The following is a 14,637-nucleotide window of genomic DNA, read 5'->3' as shown; positions in this document are numbered from 1 at the left end:
ATATTTCCTTTTAAAATTGTTGGTTTGAGGACCGTGTGAGACTTTTGCTAGTCATTTTATTTTTAGTTAATTATTTTCTGACAGTTTGAGCATTTGCGTGGCCTACCCAAATATTCTTTTTGTTGGTATTGTTCGTCGGATCATTCAGCAACAGCCGTCAGCTGAGCTAATTGTAAACTGACACATGCGTACTGCCATCTGAACAGGTCCGCTCAAACTGCTGTGGTTCTTTCCTCAAAATACCACTACAGAATAAACTTGCACGGTTCTCCGACATTTTTAATTGATTTTGTCTGGACTTTAAAAGAGACTATGACCTCTGAGTTTGTTTCGGCATTTCTTCTCAGAGTAGTCGGATAGGAAATGCCAGCCTCATCTAGTTATTTAAGAGATTGACGTGTAAAAGTGTTATTTTATAAGCTATTTGCAAAATAAATATGATTTACCCTTCATGCCGAGCGCGCGGATGCACTCCTTGAGCGCGAGCAGCGACTTGTTGATCTCTGCGGACTCCATGCGCGTCTGGCGGCTGGCCGACGACGTGTCGGCGCCGCGCTCGTTGCCGGCCAGGTCGATCAGCGAGAACTTGCCGTGCACGCGGTGCATGCCCGGCGACCGGACCACGATCTGGAACACTGCGTGCGACCGGGACGAGTTCGAGTTCGCCGATGTCTGCAACAAAACAGGTCAATCAGAATCCATTACATTGTAACTATGACCTCTTTTTTCTAACATGTCTAACCATCAGTTTATTATCACCCTCGGTTGAAGAAAACAGTATTAAATCATATACGAGTTGCAAAAATACAAAGGAAAAAATAGTATAACAATGTCATAAGTTACCTGTCCGGATGTCCGCGCGGCGTTTCCATGTTGTATAAGTTTGAGCACCTCGTCGACATTGTCCACGACCTTCTCGGTGAGTCCGACGATCTGCACTTGTTGCTTGCCGTCCTCCAACACGCGCAGCTTCGCCTTGTCCGCCAACAAGTCAAACACCTACCACACACACATAACTCATTGTTAACACAGTAAACAAATATTTTGTACAATAATATCGAAACATAGAACAAAAAGATACCAAATTCTACTTTATACAAAATAACATAAAAACTAGTAGATCTTTTATCTCAAGCATTAATTTTTAATTAATTAATTTGAGATATCTCAACACATCCAATTTGTTACTTTTTCTACATGTAATGAACAATTCTTCTTACCTTTCCAGAATATATTTCAAAGAAGGATGCGGACACTATAAGGTTCAATGGCTTGTATTTAGGCGACTTGAGATACGCGAACACGTCCCGCGCCGCCATTGCGTATATACCTTTCTTGCAGTCTTGTGTTTTGCCCTGGAACATAATAAATAATGTGAATCGTTTAAAAATATTATAATGGACGTGACATTAAACCTCGTGTGTGTGTAATTAATTATATTCTACTAGGACAAAGCCGTTGACGTAAACCTAGTCTTATGCGAACAGCGGCATCAACGTCTATCAATGAATTATATTATACGGTTTATTCACATAACTGTTCCATTATGTTGTTCAACTAGTTTCGAGCAACAAAAGCGGCCCATAAACATGATAATGAATTAAACAACTAGTTGTCATATTATTATGAAAGTTTAACAAAAAGTACAGATAGCAAACTGTACAATGAAATTAACAACATTATGAAAGATACATTAAATTACTATGATTTTTTCCTTATACCTGGAAGTCGCCACCCATGGTATGCGTCTTGCCGGAGCCAGTCTGTCCGTACGCGAAGCAGGTCGCCATGCCACCCTCGAATATCGTCTGCACTAACGGCTTAGCCGTATACCTAAACACATACACCTACATTATAACATCAAAACAATATTATTTTAAGAGAATCCTGTTAAAAAACAAATCTTAGACAGGATTCTCTTCTTTTTTTAGAACTTTACAAAAGGGATGAAGCTCTTTTGGAATTTACAATAGAATTTAGTACTGTCACCGAAGTATAGTAACTGAAAAAGCCCATTGAAACCATATCAAAACCGCGACATGATGTAGATAAAATCAAGCTCAGTTTGCATGAAAATTCAGTCATTTAATTTTTCCCGGAATGTATTTTGTTCCGATACTAACTTGTAGACAACTTCGTTTGTGCAGGAATCGTCGAAAGCGTAGTCGAACCGGAACTTCTGGTTCTCGAGGTACTTGGTGAGGTCCACCTTGTTCTTGGGCTCGTGCACTATCATCTGGTCCTTTGTCGGTACACTGATTACGTCCACCTGGAATATTACAGAATTTTATAAAATTTTTGGTAATTTCACCCGCTCTGTTCGGCTCCTATTAATAATCGTAGCGCAATGTTTTATCGCCAAAACCTTCCTCAATAAATGAGCTATCCAACACAAAAAGAATTATTCAATTTGAACCAGTAGTTCCGAAGATTAGCGCGTACATTCATTTTTATTTATATAAGACACTAGCTACTTCCGCGCGGTTTCACCCGCTCTGCTCGGCTCCTATTGGTCATAGCGTAATGTTTTATAGCCTATAGCCTTCCTCGATAAATAGATTATCCTGCACAAAAAGGTTATTAAAATGGGACCAGTAGTTTCAGAGATTAGCGCGTTCAAACAAACAATCAAACAAACTCCTCAGCTTTATAATATTATTAGTATATTAGTATAGATGAAACTAAGAAACATACTGTCCTTATTACTAGTCTTACCTCTTTTTTTAAGTTCTCCTTCTTGTTGAGCGGCCTCTTTCTGACGCAGACTGTGATCTGATGGTCCTCCACTGGTTCGTTGCCCGTCAGCGGTCGGAACTCGATACTGTTCTGGTACTCGCGGATCATTGCCAAAAACTCCCAGTTAGGGTTGCCAGGGTCCATGTTCATTAATGCTTCCTGCAGATAAACGGTTACTTTACATTTTGGATTTTGGGTGATACCTCTACATCCTCTATTCAAATACGGAAAACCTAAAATATTTTGGCTCATCAATTCAACATCATTGCTAGTCTTTGAAAGCGATATCTTAACAACAACCTCCAGTAAGACGTTTATCCCGTCGTTTCCTTGACTAATGAGGATAGTGACTTCTAAGATCTCGCTAAAAAGAAAACCTTTGAAAGCCCAAGTTAACCAAGTTGGTAGACAAGCACGATAGTCGATAGTAAGGTCTAAGTCACAGGTATCCAATGGTTACCTTTTCCTCCTTGAGCTCGGCCTGTCGTTGCCGGCGCTTCTCTCTGTTCTCCTTGAGCCGCTCGACCTCCTTGACGACGTTGGAGCGGCGCACGGCGCCCGAGGCCACGGCGTGCGGCACCGACACCGTGGACGACACGCCCGCCGGCCGCGCCGCCGCGCCCCCGCCCGCCACGCTACTCGCCGTGAACTGGAACACAAGTACACAATCACCAGTTAGCAATATAGTAAATATATCAGGAATATTACGTTACAAGTCTAATGCCCGAATATTCAAACGCTACTCAATTTTAAGACGTTCTCAAGTCTAGTTCTGTCACTATCAATTCTTTATAAAATGACAGAGATAGCACGATGTTTAAGTACAACTTAAAATTGAGTAGCATTTCAGTATTCGGACGTAAGTTATAATATGGAGAGTGTTGTAGGTCTTCAAGAAAGTTTATGCAAGCTGAAACTTGAAATTCAAAATATCTTTAGGTTTTGAACAAAATTTGCTCTAAACTTCCAAACTTTACAGATTGCACAAACATTCCTGACAAGCTGTAACTTTAACAGTGAAGACTCCAAAATGGTTCAGGTTACAGTTTAAGGTATAATTAAGAGTAAGGATGTAGGAAAAGGAAAGGACAAAGGGGACCTCTTTAACATTGTGGATCCTTCGCTGCAGGTGTGGCATGTACGGCGATTGCTGCAAGCCTTGCGGCACGGAGGCGGCACTGGGCGTGCTACCGGCCCGGGACCGGCCGCCTGACGGGGGCGGCTGAAACGGATGGGAACTACGGTAGGATAGTACAGGATTGCGGACTATGAGGTTGGCGAAAAGGATTCGAAGGAAGATAAAAAAACAGTAACCGTAGAATATGACAATTGGTTTTAACCAACTAACTACTCTTTCATATTTTTAGATAAGCTTTTTCAGTATAACTGAGTATAGTTCTGTGAGAACATCAAATATTCCGCACTTACATATCTTATATCTATCATATAAGCACTTAGGATTACTAGTTCTGTTATCATTTCACAATTCTGGCGTTTCCTTAACAATTGTATTACAGTTTTTACACACCCTGGCAGTTAGGTCTCACCTGCTGCGTGATCCTTGTGTTGGTAGGTGTGGGCTGGGGCGGCTGTTGCGGCGGCGGCACGTTCTCAGCGCCGCGCCGGCCCGTCGTGTCGCCGCCATGCCCGTTCGTGTACGCACCGGCCGCGTTCGACAACCGCATTTGATTGTTGCGTGTCACCCTGGACGGCGCTGCTGTCGACAATGAGGTGTTTAGGTATTAAAATTTATATAAACCGGGATATTTACATCGGAGACTCAAGAAAATGAATATTTAACAGCCTTAAGTTCACATGACAAGATACCTCAAAAATAAAAATAAGCCTTCATACCAAATAATTTTTTTCTACAATAAAACAATCACTTAAATGATGTCAGCCAATTCCCATATCTTAAAAAAACAAACAAGAACACAGCAACACAACAATAATATAACTTCAAACATATTTTTTATAGCAATCAACGTAAGATTTATTAATGTGCATACTGCTTATTTTTAAAGCCTCAATTACCTTTTTTTGCACGAATAATATAACTGTTTATAACTTTGCAAGTTAATTAATTTACGTTAAAAGAAAGCCTCGCTATAATTTAAGGCTGTAACATTGCGTTAACGGCATTATCGCCCACGTGTTCATATATGGCATGCAGATATTTCGCATACAATACAAATGGGTTGAGTTATGCAAAACTGTTGAATCGTGTGTTAATTCTCCGTTTCAATCAACGAAGGAATTATTGTGCCATAACATTTTATAAGGCTTCAGACCAAAATCTGTTTAGATACGTGTCAACTTCATCATCTTTTATTAACAGGCTATATTTATAGCCTTAAATGTTATCTAAGAAGCTGAACACACGCATTTTTTAACTAAAACAACGTAACCAAATAGAACAAAGACATTACTTTGTCTATATTCGTCTGAACAATGCCTAGTACATCCATGAATCATACTGACGTAATACTTAAATCTAAGCGAACGGAATAAAAGAAAATCTCCAAAAATGTGCAAAAAGCGTACGCGCAAAATAAGGAGCGTTTATATTGGTGCGATATGAACAGGTCTTACGTGAGGTAGCCTTTTGTTGTTCCTCGGTTGCCTCTTCAGCAGGCGATTCAGACTTTTCAAACGCTTCCATCGGAGCATTATTATCAGTCGAGTCGGCGACGCGCCGTCGACATCTCAACCACGAACAGCACATTTTTGGCAAAATTTCTTTGTTTATCTCATTACATGTGTGTGCTGCTCTGATAGACTGATTGTTTGGAATGAGTTCAGTTTGCGTCGGCGCAAGGCAATCCTGCGCCTGCGCCGCCCGCCATATTAGGATCTCTTTCCGTAGTCAAGGCAATGAACCGTGACGCACGCGCTCAGCACGGCCGTGCGAAGGTGAAAACACATATCCACCTCATTGGTACACGAGATAGTTGACATGCTATTTAAATACACATTTGCATAATGCGACTGTAATCGGTCACCCGAAAAGGGATATAGGGCACATGTAAGTACTCGTGTCGTTCAAGTCCACGTCCAATTTTCAATTATATTGGCAACACTGTATCAACTGTCACTAACAGTTTATTTCAAACTTTAAATGAACTTCTCACGACAAAACAATAAAGTATTATTCGCACAATATCTCGAGTGAGAGAAATGCTCACTCACAAACTACCTAACATCAGTTTAACCGCAAATCTAAAAGAGAAAGGAACTCACAATAAGCTTGCACATCCCCCATGTTTATCGTAAACCTACGCGTGTTATCATAAAACCTCAAAAACCAATTTACTGTATAGCGGCATTCCGTGCCGTAATACGCATGTGCACCTCTGCCTACCCCTTTGGGGATAAAAGGCGTGACGTTATGTTATGTTATGTTAAAACCATTTTTATACGGGGCCCCGCCAAGACACGCTACGCCTCTGGCGATCAGCCTACTCATATATGGTAGAAAAACCTAAGCAAGCCGGCGGCTACCGATGTACTGACATAAAACTGTTTGATATCGACAAATCGATTACTTGTATCAATCCATTGGACAATCGACTAAAATTAGAAATAATAGACCCCCCATTATTGTCCCACGGCTAATGAAACATTTACTATGTTGTGACGTCATGCTCTTTTATGTGACTGATCGATAGTTGTGACAGCTCAGGGGTTGTGAACTTGGCAGTGGGGTGTCAAGGAAGGGTGAATTAAAGTTCCGTAGTTACGCATTTTGGTTGACATCGATTTTTAGAAAACACTGACGTAACCACGACATCCCACAACAATTTGCTGACAAGTAACGATTAGGTACAAACGACAACTTAATATAATTGCCTTAATTACCCGTAAAAACTAAATAAGGCAAGTCAATCTAAAAGCCCAGCTGGGAATTTTACTAAAATACTATTTTTTGTTCAATTACAGGACACGCAAATTATAGTGCTTAATGGAACCACCTACAGAACACGAAACCATTATTTTATACGTAGCAAAAACTTTAAATAATTTTGCATGTGAAACGAGCGTACATTTTTCAAGTTTTAGACACATAAACAATGCGACCTCGGTTTGTCCCTCTATTAAAATATACGTAGACGTAGGCAGCGCATTTTTCAAATAACCAAGACATTTCTATGAATGAACACTAAACACCAACACTACAAGATCCCCATGCACTCTTGCAAAGTTCTGAAATCCAACTGAACACGAAGGATTCGTGTATCAGGAGTGTACTGTAAATATTATGATCTGGGTCATTCATTGATTCGCAAAACGATTAGCAGGTTACCGCCTTGTTAACAACAGGAATTTTGCTAATAAATTTAATAAATACTTTTCTTATGAATATTGCATATTTTAATAAACGTTGTTCATTGATATTTGTAGCGAAAAGACAATGTAATAAAGTACATAATAACCATTGCACAGCTGTTTTCAACAATGCAGTGTACTAAGCATAAACCGACACATGCCCTAACCTGTAGAACATTGTGGCGTCACAAAATGGGACACAAAAATAATATCGATGGCACTGGCGCATAACAACGGTTCTCTTGACAACGGGGAGGACGCATTGATCAATTGAGATCCGCTTCCACGTTGCATTATTCGAAGTCAGCTGTTTGTTGCCAACGAATTCGGCCGCGTGGTTATCGAGACCAAGTATCGCGGACACTTCGGATGCTTGCCATATGACATTTGAAAAGTGTATCAAGATCAGTTATTTTAGTTGCGAAGATATTTTGAAATTAGATACTAGAAATAAATAAGCTAAGACTACCTGGAACAGAGACAATAACATCTCTGAGTAAAACTACAATGATGATGAAAGATTATTAAAAATTCATCAACTAATACCTACATAAAGAATCTTTTCCGGAAAATCTGCTATGTTAACGAATACCTAATAATTATTTTAATAGAGACTATATTGCCTCGTAATATGGATAGTAAATATGGGACGGTGGATAATAATATAACAGCAGTAGTAATTAGTATATCAGCCAACACGTAACGTTCATGGCAATACACCATAAAGGTTGATAATATATCTTTACGAACTTTTACTGTTGTAGTTATTACTATGACTGCTTGTTTTGAAGCTTAAAGAATTACTGAATGGCAAAACGGGCCATTTACCGAGCGATTTAGAGAGCACAAATACCAACAATTAAAATTGAATCTTCAAAAACTGAGCCCAAAATTGTTGTTCAAAGACTCTTTTGTAGGCCTCCAAATAATGTTAAAGGTTAGACTTATAGATTGTTATTATAGTAAAATATATTTGACATTAAACCAAATGCTTACTTAATTAATTACATCAACACAAAGAAGGCTTTAGAAACAAACCAAGAAGAGATCAAATATCCGGATAAGGATTTATATTCAGTTCCTTGTCGACACTAAAGTCCACAACATACAACACTAAACCCTGATAACGAGGTATCCACCGTACACCTTTCCTTACAAACCCTTGAATAATCGGAATTTCCTGGTACAGTGCTGTTTATGTTATCAGCCGAGTAAATCGTAGACCCGCGCCTGATACTACGCTCGATAACAAGGCATCGTATGTAACGTTTTTATACATAATACGCGAAGACGACTTATGTAATGAGTTGCGGAAGAAAGGAAGTAAATAGACGTTATTAGTGGAAACTGCTGTCTATCATGACAGCAAGTCGATGACCGTTTGTCTGGTAAAAGTGAAGATTCAAAGCGGAAAAGATTTTCCAGTGAGACAAACTCCCATATATTAACAATCACTTCAACTGAAGGTAGAAACCATATTGATAGAAAAAGTGAGAGATAAAAATGATAAATACACCCATATTATAATCTTCCGAAGAAATCTAAACCGTTAATTCACATGTAACTTACTCACATGAACTATTCGAGAAAGGTTCGACTAGTTTCAGATCACGTCGGGACTCACAATTACGCGCGCGGCTCTATTTCCCAAAATAAGAGGACTTGTAGATATAACGGATATAAACCATAAACTGACTAAAGGGACTCAGTAAGCTATAAAAGGTTAACGGTTCTTTCGCAAGACTATAAACATTTTGCCAATTACCATAATTTCAAACGCCTCATTATTCAATTGATCCTAAACGAGCTATAATCGACTTAGTAGTAGAAGACGGCGACATGAAGGCTGGGTGCAACGAATCGCATTAACAATGAGCGAGCATGCAAAATTTTGATTAACCCAATCATGGATCACACGACCTCTTAGATCTTAGTGAAGTATTGTTCAGTAGTCCCTGTATCCTGGATGGAAGATTCTGAATGTATTCATAAATGATCTTTGATGAAGTCACCCTAACTCTTCTAAACTCCCTGTGTATCTCCCTAAATTTTATGATTTTGGACGTGATTATGTTCTGTATGTGAGAGTTTATCAAAGAAAGTGTATGCAAACTATAAAAAAATTACGAAGTAATATTTTGAAACCGACAACTTTTTGTATCCAGACCCTTCAAGACATAATTGAAAACACAAAGCAACAACAACAATTAAGGAGTCTACGGTAGACAAACACGTGTACCTATTAAAAGTCAATAATAATATTAATGCACGCGACAAATACCAGGGGTCGCGACACCGTCTTACGGGTCGTTACCCAGCGCCTACGCAAATGAATCAGAGAGGATCCCTCACGTTCTTTATAATATCATAAACAAAAACCTTGTCTTGTTACAAACTCATTGCATGTGGGATGGGGAACAAACGAAAGACGTTAATGATCAACGAACTCTACAGGCAATCGCGTTTGTAAATGCTATTAGGAAGTTAGATTTGTGGAACAAAAGTCTAATGAAACTTTATGGTTTTGGAGAAACTTGCTTCAGCGGAGTTTTGGGAGTGATGTCTATTGACTGTCAGAATATTTTCGATGTTATTGGTCAAATACCGATTCAGAAAATGTTTATAGGAAACGGACTTCATTCAGAATAAAATGGCAAAAGCGCAGAATAGCGTTATTTATTAGCAATAGATTAATGTTTCAAGGAAGAAACAAGGAAATGGAGTTCATAAAATTTAATTTTTAAGTATGGGTTCAAAGAGCACACTTGTTATCGATTGATACTGTCGTGGCTCATCAAAAATGGAACAGTCATGTGACTTTATCTTCGCTACAAAAATTGGACGGTATTGAACTAATTTATTAATCGGATTATTTACTTATAAATCGATCGATGTGACTAAGGTAAAGTTTATTTATAACTCAGCCTTTATCCCCCAGAAGGTCGTTCAGAAACCAAACTTGGTAATGTCAACAGCTTCAACCTTATTAACATAATTATACTCCAGTCACAATTTTCCCGAAAAGGGAAACTTTCTTGTCTACAGCATCAGTATGCAAGTCTTGCAGGTTGGAATCAATTCCCGGGACACCTTCAACATATTGAGACTGAATACAACCTTATCCACATACATTTAGGGTTAGTATTGCACAAACACCATCACAGACAGACGAGGGGGTTGCACTTACGGCCTACTGTCGCCCGCCGCGCCTGAAGATTCGGCTGAACGCATCGCTCGTACAACACTGGCATATCGATGAAAATATAAAACAAAAATACTAGAATTTCCAACTCAAGGTCAGGTTAACAGCACTATTGTGTGTAATCCATTTGTGTGATTGGTTAAATTTGAATTTGGAACACCGGTGCCAGCCAGTGTTGTGGTACACGGCCGGTCGCGCACTGTCCGCGCGCCACGGCTCCGGCCCACACTTATAGCGATGGAACTAACGGAGTCACGTTGACCGCCCCATGTAAAATTCATACAACCCCGAAATAAAGCGGCTTAATAACAACACGCCAACATCGTGTGTTATTATGAGGACAACGTTGGAAAAATTCTATACGTGTCACGCTAGGAAACCATATATAAGTCCAAACTTCCTGCGGTGCAAGAAACTTGGAGTAACAGCCCCTGATAAAATGCTAAGGTCAAGTCCAGAATAGCATTCGTATGACATAAAGTTCAGGCGACCTTTACAACTTCACGTTCTTGCTTGGTATCTAGATGTTCGTAAGCCGTTCTATAGAAAGCCTTCCGCTATAAAATGGCTGCCTTAAGACTGAGACGTGCCGCAAAATATCATCATCTGATAGCATTCACCGAGCCGAATTCCAAGTGCCCTCTTAATGTAAGGTCAGACTTTAGTAAAGTGGAAAATGAGATTAGATTTGAAACTGTGTATTATACAATTTCTTTACTTTTACAAAGACTCCATTCTTTAGTTTAAAAGTAGAAATAAGTAAAGTGTAAGATTGGATAAATTGGATGTTAATTTTGCACATCCGAAACCAACGGTAGTTTTTCAATAAATCTGCATCCTACTATCCTAGCTTTTCGACAAGAGTAATGACTTATATTCAAATTTTATTGTATAATGAAAAAATCATTAAAAGGTAGTGCAATGCACTTGTCAGTCGCATTCTCATGCGAGGTGGGAACGATAAATATATTATAGCACGTCCACTAATTGTGTGAACCACCACCGGCGACGGACGTAACTGCACCGCAATATAAGCATAGCACGCCATTCCATTGTCTGACACTAATTGTAAAATTAATTAACGAAGTCATAGGAATGATAGCTCTATTTTATTTACTGTACGACGTTTTATAATGGCTACGAAGTCGTGAAATCTAGAGATAAAATTGCCACCAGCAAATAGTGAATGGAACCATAATGCAACTTTTGCATGCAATTTGACTGTTGAGAATTTCTTCCGAGTCAATCACACGATATAGTGGTGATTGATGTTATGTCGGATGAAAGAGATCTTGTCGGTATCGAGAGAAAGTAATGCATTATGCAATGTGCATTCTAAAAAGATTAGAATTTATTCATTCAGGAAACAAACTTATTGCCAAAAACGCAATTTCAGCAGCACAAATTGATTTTATGTCATATAGGAGATAAAAGAAACATTAATCATTAGTACAAATTTTATTTTATTCACAGTATAGAATACCACAACATCAATGCTATTACTGTATAAAACTTTAACACAAAATTATCATCACACAAACCAACGCGCAACGCCAAAAACTTAGTCCTATCAAAGACATAATCAACTGAGTGTGAATACAAAATTAGCTTTTAATGGCATACTTGTATTGGAGCTGAATGAGAATGATCCAATCTGCATGATTACGAGGCTGGTTCACAAAGTCGGTCAACAACGCGTTACAATTACACTAACGACCTTCGCGGGAGCACAATGTCAAGTGCGGTAACGTTTTGACAATGACCCTACCTGTACCGCGATGTGCTAATCGAATTAGATTAAAAGGTAAATTACCTCAATCAGGGATACGAACCTTGCAATGAATCAGCGACCTTGTATAGGTAATCCGTTTAGTTCTATACCTATGGACTAGCTAGATTCCATTTCCTCACATAGGTCAAATAAGTTTTTTGAAAAGAGTAATGATGGTGATTCTTGCTATTTTTTCTCCACTTGGAAAGAGCACCTAGCTTTGGTAATTGACAAACTGACGGATAATTCAATTTTGACGTTTAAAAAGTGCCTATTTTTAAGGATTTATTCAAATAACTGCTTGACTTTTCTTAATTCCCTGAATGTTAAACTGACAATATTAAAATACAAAATGTGTAATACACAATACATAATGATCATGTATTATGATCGCTGGTAATAATCCAATATAGAAAGTTTACTCTCTAGCAAAATAACGCGGTGGTGAGAAGAAAACTATATTTCACTTTCCCGAGGTAGAAAGAACAAGACCTAGCTTACCAAATCGAATTAATTTATTGAGCTGTCATAGTGATGGTTGAGCTAACTTTAGAATCAACTGGTGGGTTGTAAAAACAATTGGTAATGGGTATTCATCTGTCCCAAATCACGTAACTCTACCTTCGTAACAGGGCAACTAAAGTTTACCTATAGCTAAATAATCCAGGGGAGACTAGGTAATATAATAAATCTGAAATTAAAACTCAAGTAGGACATTGAATTGGGACATTTCAATCAGGATGGCTGCCAAATAAATCTTACGCAATCAATTGACGCAACTCAGGGTATGCGAGCTGGCACGCGATTGGGGGTGACCAATTCTAAATAATTATTAGACGGCCAATGAACTTAATATTTTATGCTATGGCAACTTCACAGGTGGTAAAGGTAGGTCAGGAAAGACAAGATCTACTACATATGAAATGAAGTTAAGTTCGTGCGTCATGCGACCGAAGATGATTATTTATTCAAGATTCAATTATCATAAAGACACTAATGAAAACTTCAATGTTTCAAGTTTTGTAGAAAATCAATATCTCACATTCTTGAACTTAATACTAAACAGTATTTAGACTTGACAATCCAAGTCTCCGACAACCATCAAGATCCAGCAATTAAATTAAGGAAAACGCAGGAGCCTCAGGGTTAGGGGCGACGAAGGAGGCATTTTAAGCATAAAACGAACATGGCCTGAGGGGTATTACAACCCCTCGTAAGAACAAGTGAATCTGCGAGACTGGAATACAAAAACTTCAGTGTTTGGTAACCCAAAGGTCTCATTAGGAACATAAATAAGATACTATTGTTAGTTAGTACCTACTCTAGTCAACCAAAGTAATTGGAATTAACATAATTATGTAGCAACAAAAGCCAAAAAAATATTAGAGTATAATGCAAGACTGGTCAGTAAATAAAATAGTATCTAAATTCCATTTCGTTTCCTAAATAGATAAGTGAAAACATTAAAGGCATTATTGTGATTAGTTTACAAATGTAATGATAAATATTTGTATGTCAGAATATTGTTTTATATCAAAGTGGATCAAGATACAGCGACATGCATTTTTTATAGATAAGCGTGTTTTCTTTCGTTTATGAAAATAGTCAAAGAGTAACTATCAGTCTATTTATTTAAAATACTTTGACTGCATGATACACCTATTAAGCAGTAAGGACAAAATGATCATAATATTCACAATACAAACATAATCAGGTAAAACCAACACTACAAATGGTAAAACCAATACGAACAAATGCGCATACGCAGGTGACACGAAAGGAGTTGAACGACACACAAACACATTTTAGCAAATATTGATAAACCTACTGAAATTATATTAGATAAGGGACTTGATAATGTCAATATTATTATTATCATTTTGTCAGGTTGTTTATTGAGATATGTAACATTATTTATAGCTTGTGAGATCAGTCCAGTAGACTCTTGGGCGGCAGCCATTTCATTGTTTATTTATTTAACGATTTAGGGGGAATCAACAGCTGCAACCATAACACATTCTCTACCAAAAGGTACAAAAGTTCAGTATAAAACTTTGAGCTGATAAGTCGAGGATACCACTAAGCCGAAATCCATTGAATATGTGAAGACATCATGATTACAAGTCGTCAATTTTACTCCAAGTACACGAAAGTTTACAACTCTGTATACTTCCAGAATGATCTTACATGTTTAATAGATTTCCTAACCCAAGATTCAATTGTAATTATTAATTTATTGGTAGTCAGCAAATTTTTACCCAAAGCCAATTCTCAGGATAGTCAAGGTTTTCTGTAATTGATCAAAACCGATTTATCGTAAGACTACAACACGCTACTAAAAGACAATAGAACTTGCCATTTCCGAAACTTCTTTCAAGTTGGAAAGCCTAGCAGTCCCCGTGGGGTTGGTACCCATAAATCGCAAAAGTGCAATGCAATAAAGCCAAGGCTTAGAGTCTCCATCCCATAAATAGAGATAAGCCATGGAAGCGCATTACCTGCCCAGACAGACAGACTTTTCTATCTGTACTTTGCAGTCGGTTGATTAAACTACGGATTTAAGGACTAAATGAATTTAGAGGTGCCTAAGTCTCAAATAAAA

General features: G+C 38.3%; 1 protein-coding gene across 14 annotated transcripts in view; it reads right to left on the bottom strand.

Moving 5' to 3' along the window:
* Window positions 1–14,637, bottom strand: part of LOC118278332 (kinesin-like protein KIF2A) — a 51,732-nt gene that overhangs the window by 6,834 nt on the left and 30,261 nt on the right. For 3 of the 14 annotated variants that reach the window (XM_035597540.2, XM_050698644.1, XM_035597542.2), the window contains 9 exons: window positions 4,284–4,453; window positions 3,836–3,958; window positions 3,197–3,385; window positions 2,716–2,895; window positions 2,124–2,269; window positions 1,722–1,833; window positions 1,221–1,355; window positions 844–999; window positions 447–672 (listed from right to left, as the gene is read on the bottom strand). In XM_035597540.2, the coding sequence (XP_035453433.1) occupies window positions 447–672; window positions 844–999; window positions 1,221–1,355; window positions 1,722–1,833; window positions 2,124–2,269; window positions 2,716–2,895; window positions 3,197–3,385; window positions 3,836–3,958; window positions 4,284–4,453 (1,437 nt within the window). Of the gene's footprint in view, window positions 1–446; window positions 673–843; window positions 1,000–1,220; window positions 1,356–1,721; window positions 1,834–2,123; window positions 2,270–2,715; window positions 2,896–3,196; window positions 3,386–3,835; window positions 3,959–4,283; window positions 4,454–10,249; window positions 10,467–14,637 lie in introns of those variants that run through there. The other 11 variants (XM_035597541.2, XM_035597545.2, XM_035597574.2 and 8 more) reach the window with 6 other exon arrangements.

This window comes from Spodoptera frugiperda, chromosome 15 (assembly GCF_023101765.2).
Source record: "Spodoptera frugiperda isolate SF20-4 chromosome 15, AGI-APGP_CSIRO_Sfru_2.0, whole genome shotgun sequence".
In the NCBI taxonomy this organism is placed as follows: Eukaryota; Metazoa; Arthropoda; class Insecta; order Lepidoptera; family Noctuidae; genus Spodoptera; species Spodoptera frugiperda.
The sequence above is the reverse complement of the archived record's forward strand: the minus strand, read 5'-3'. Positions and strand labels throughout refer to the sequence as shown.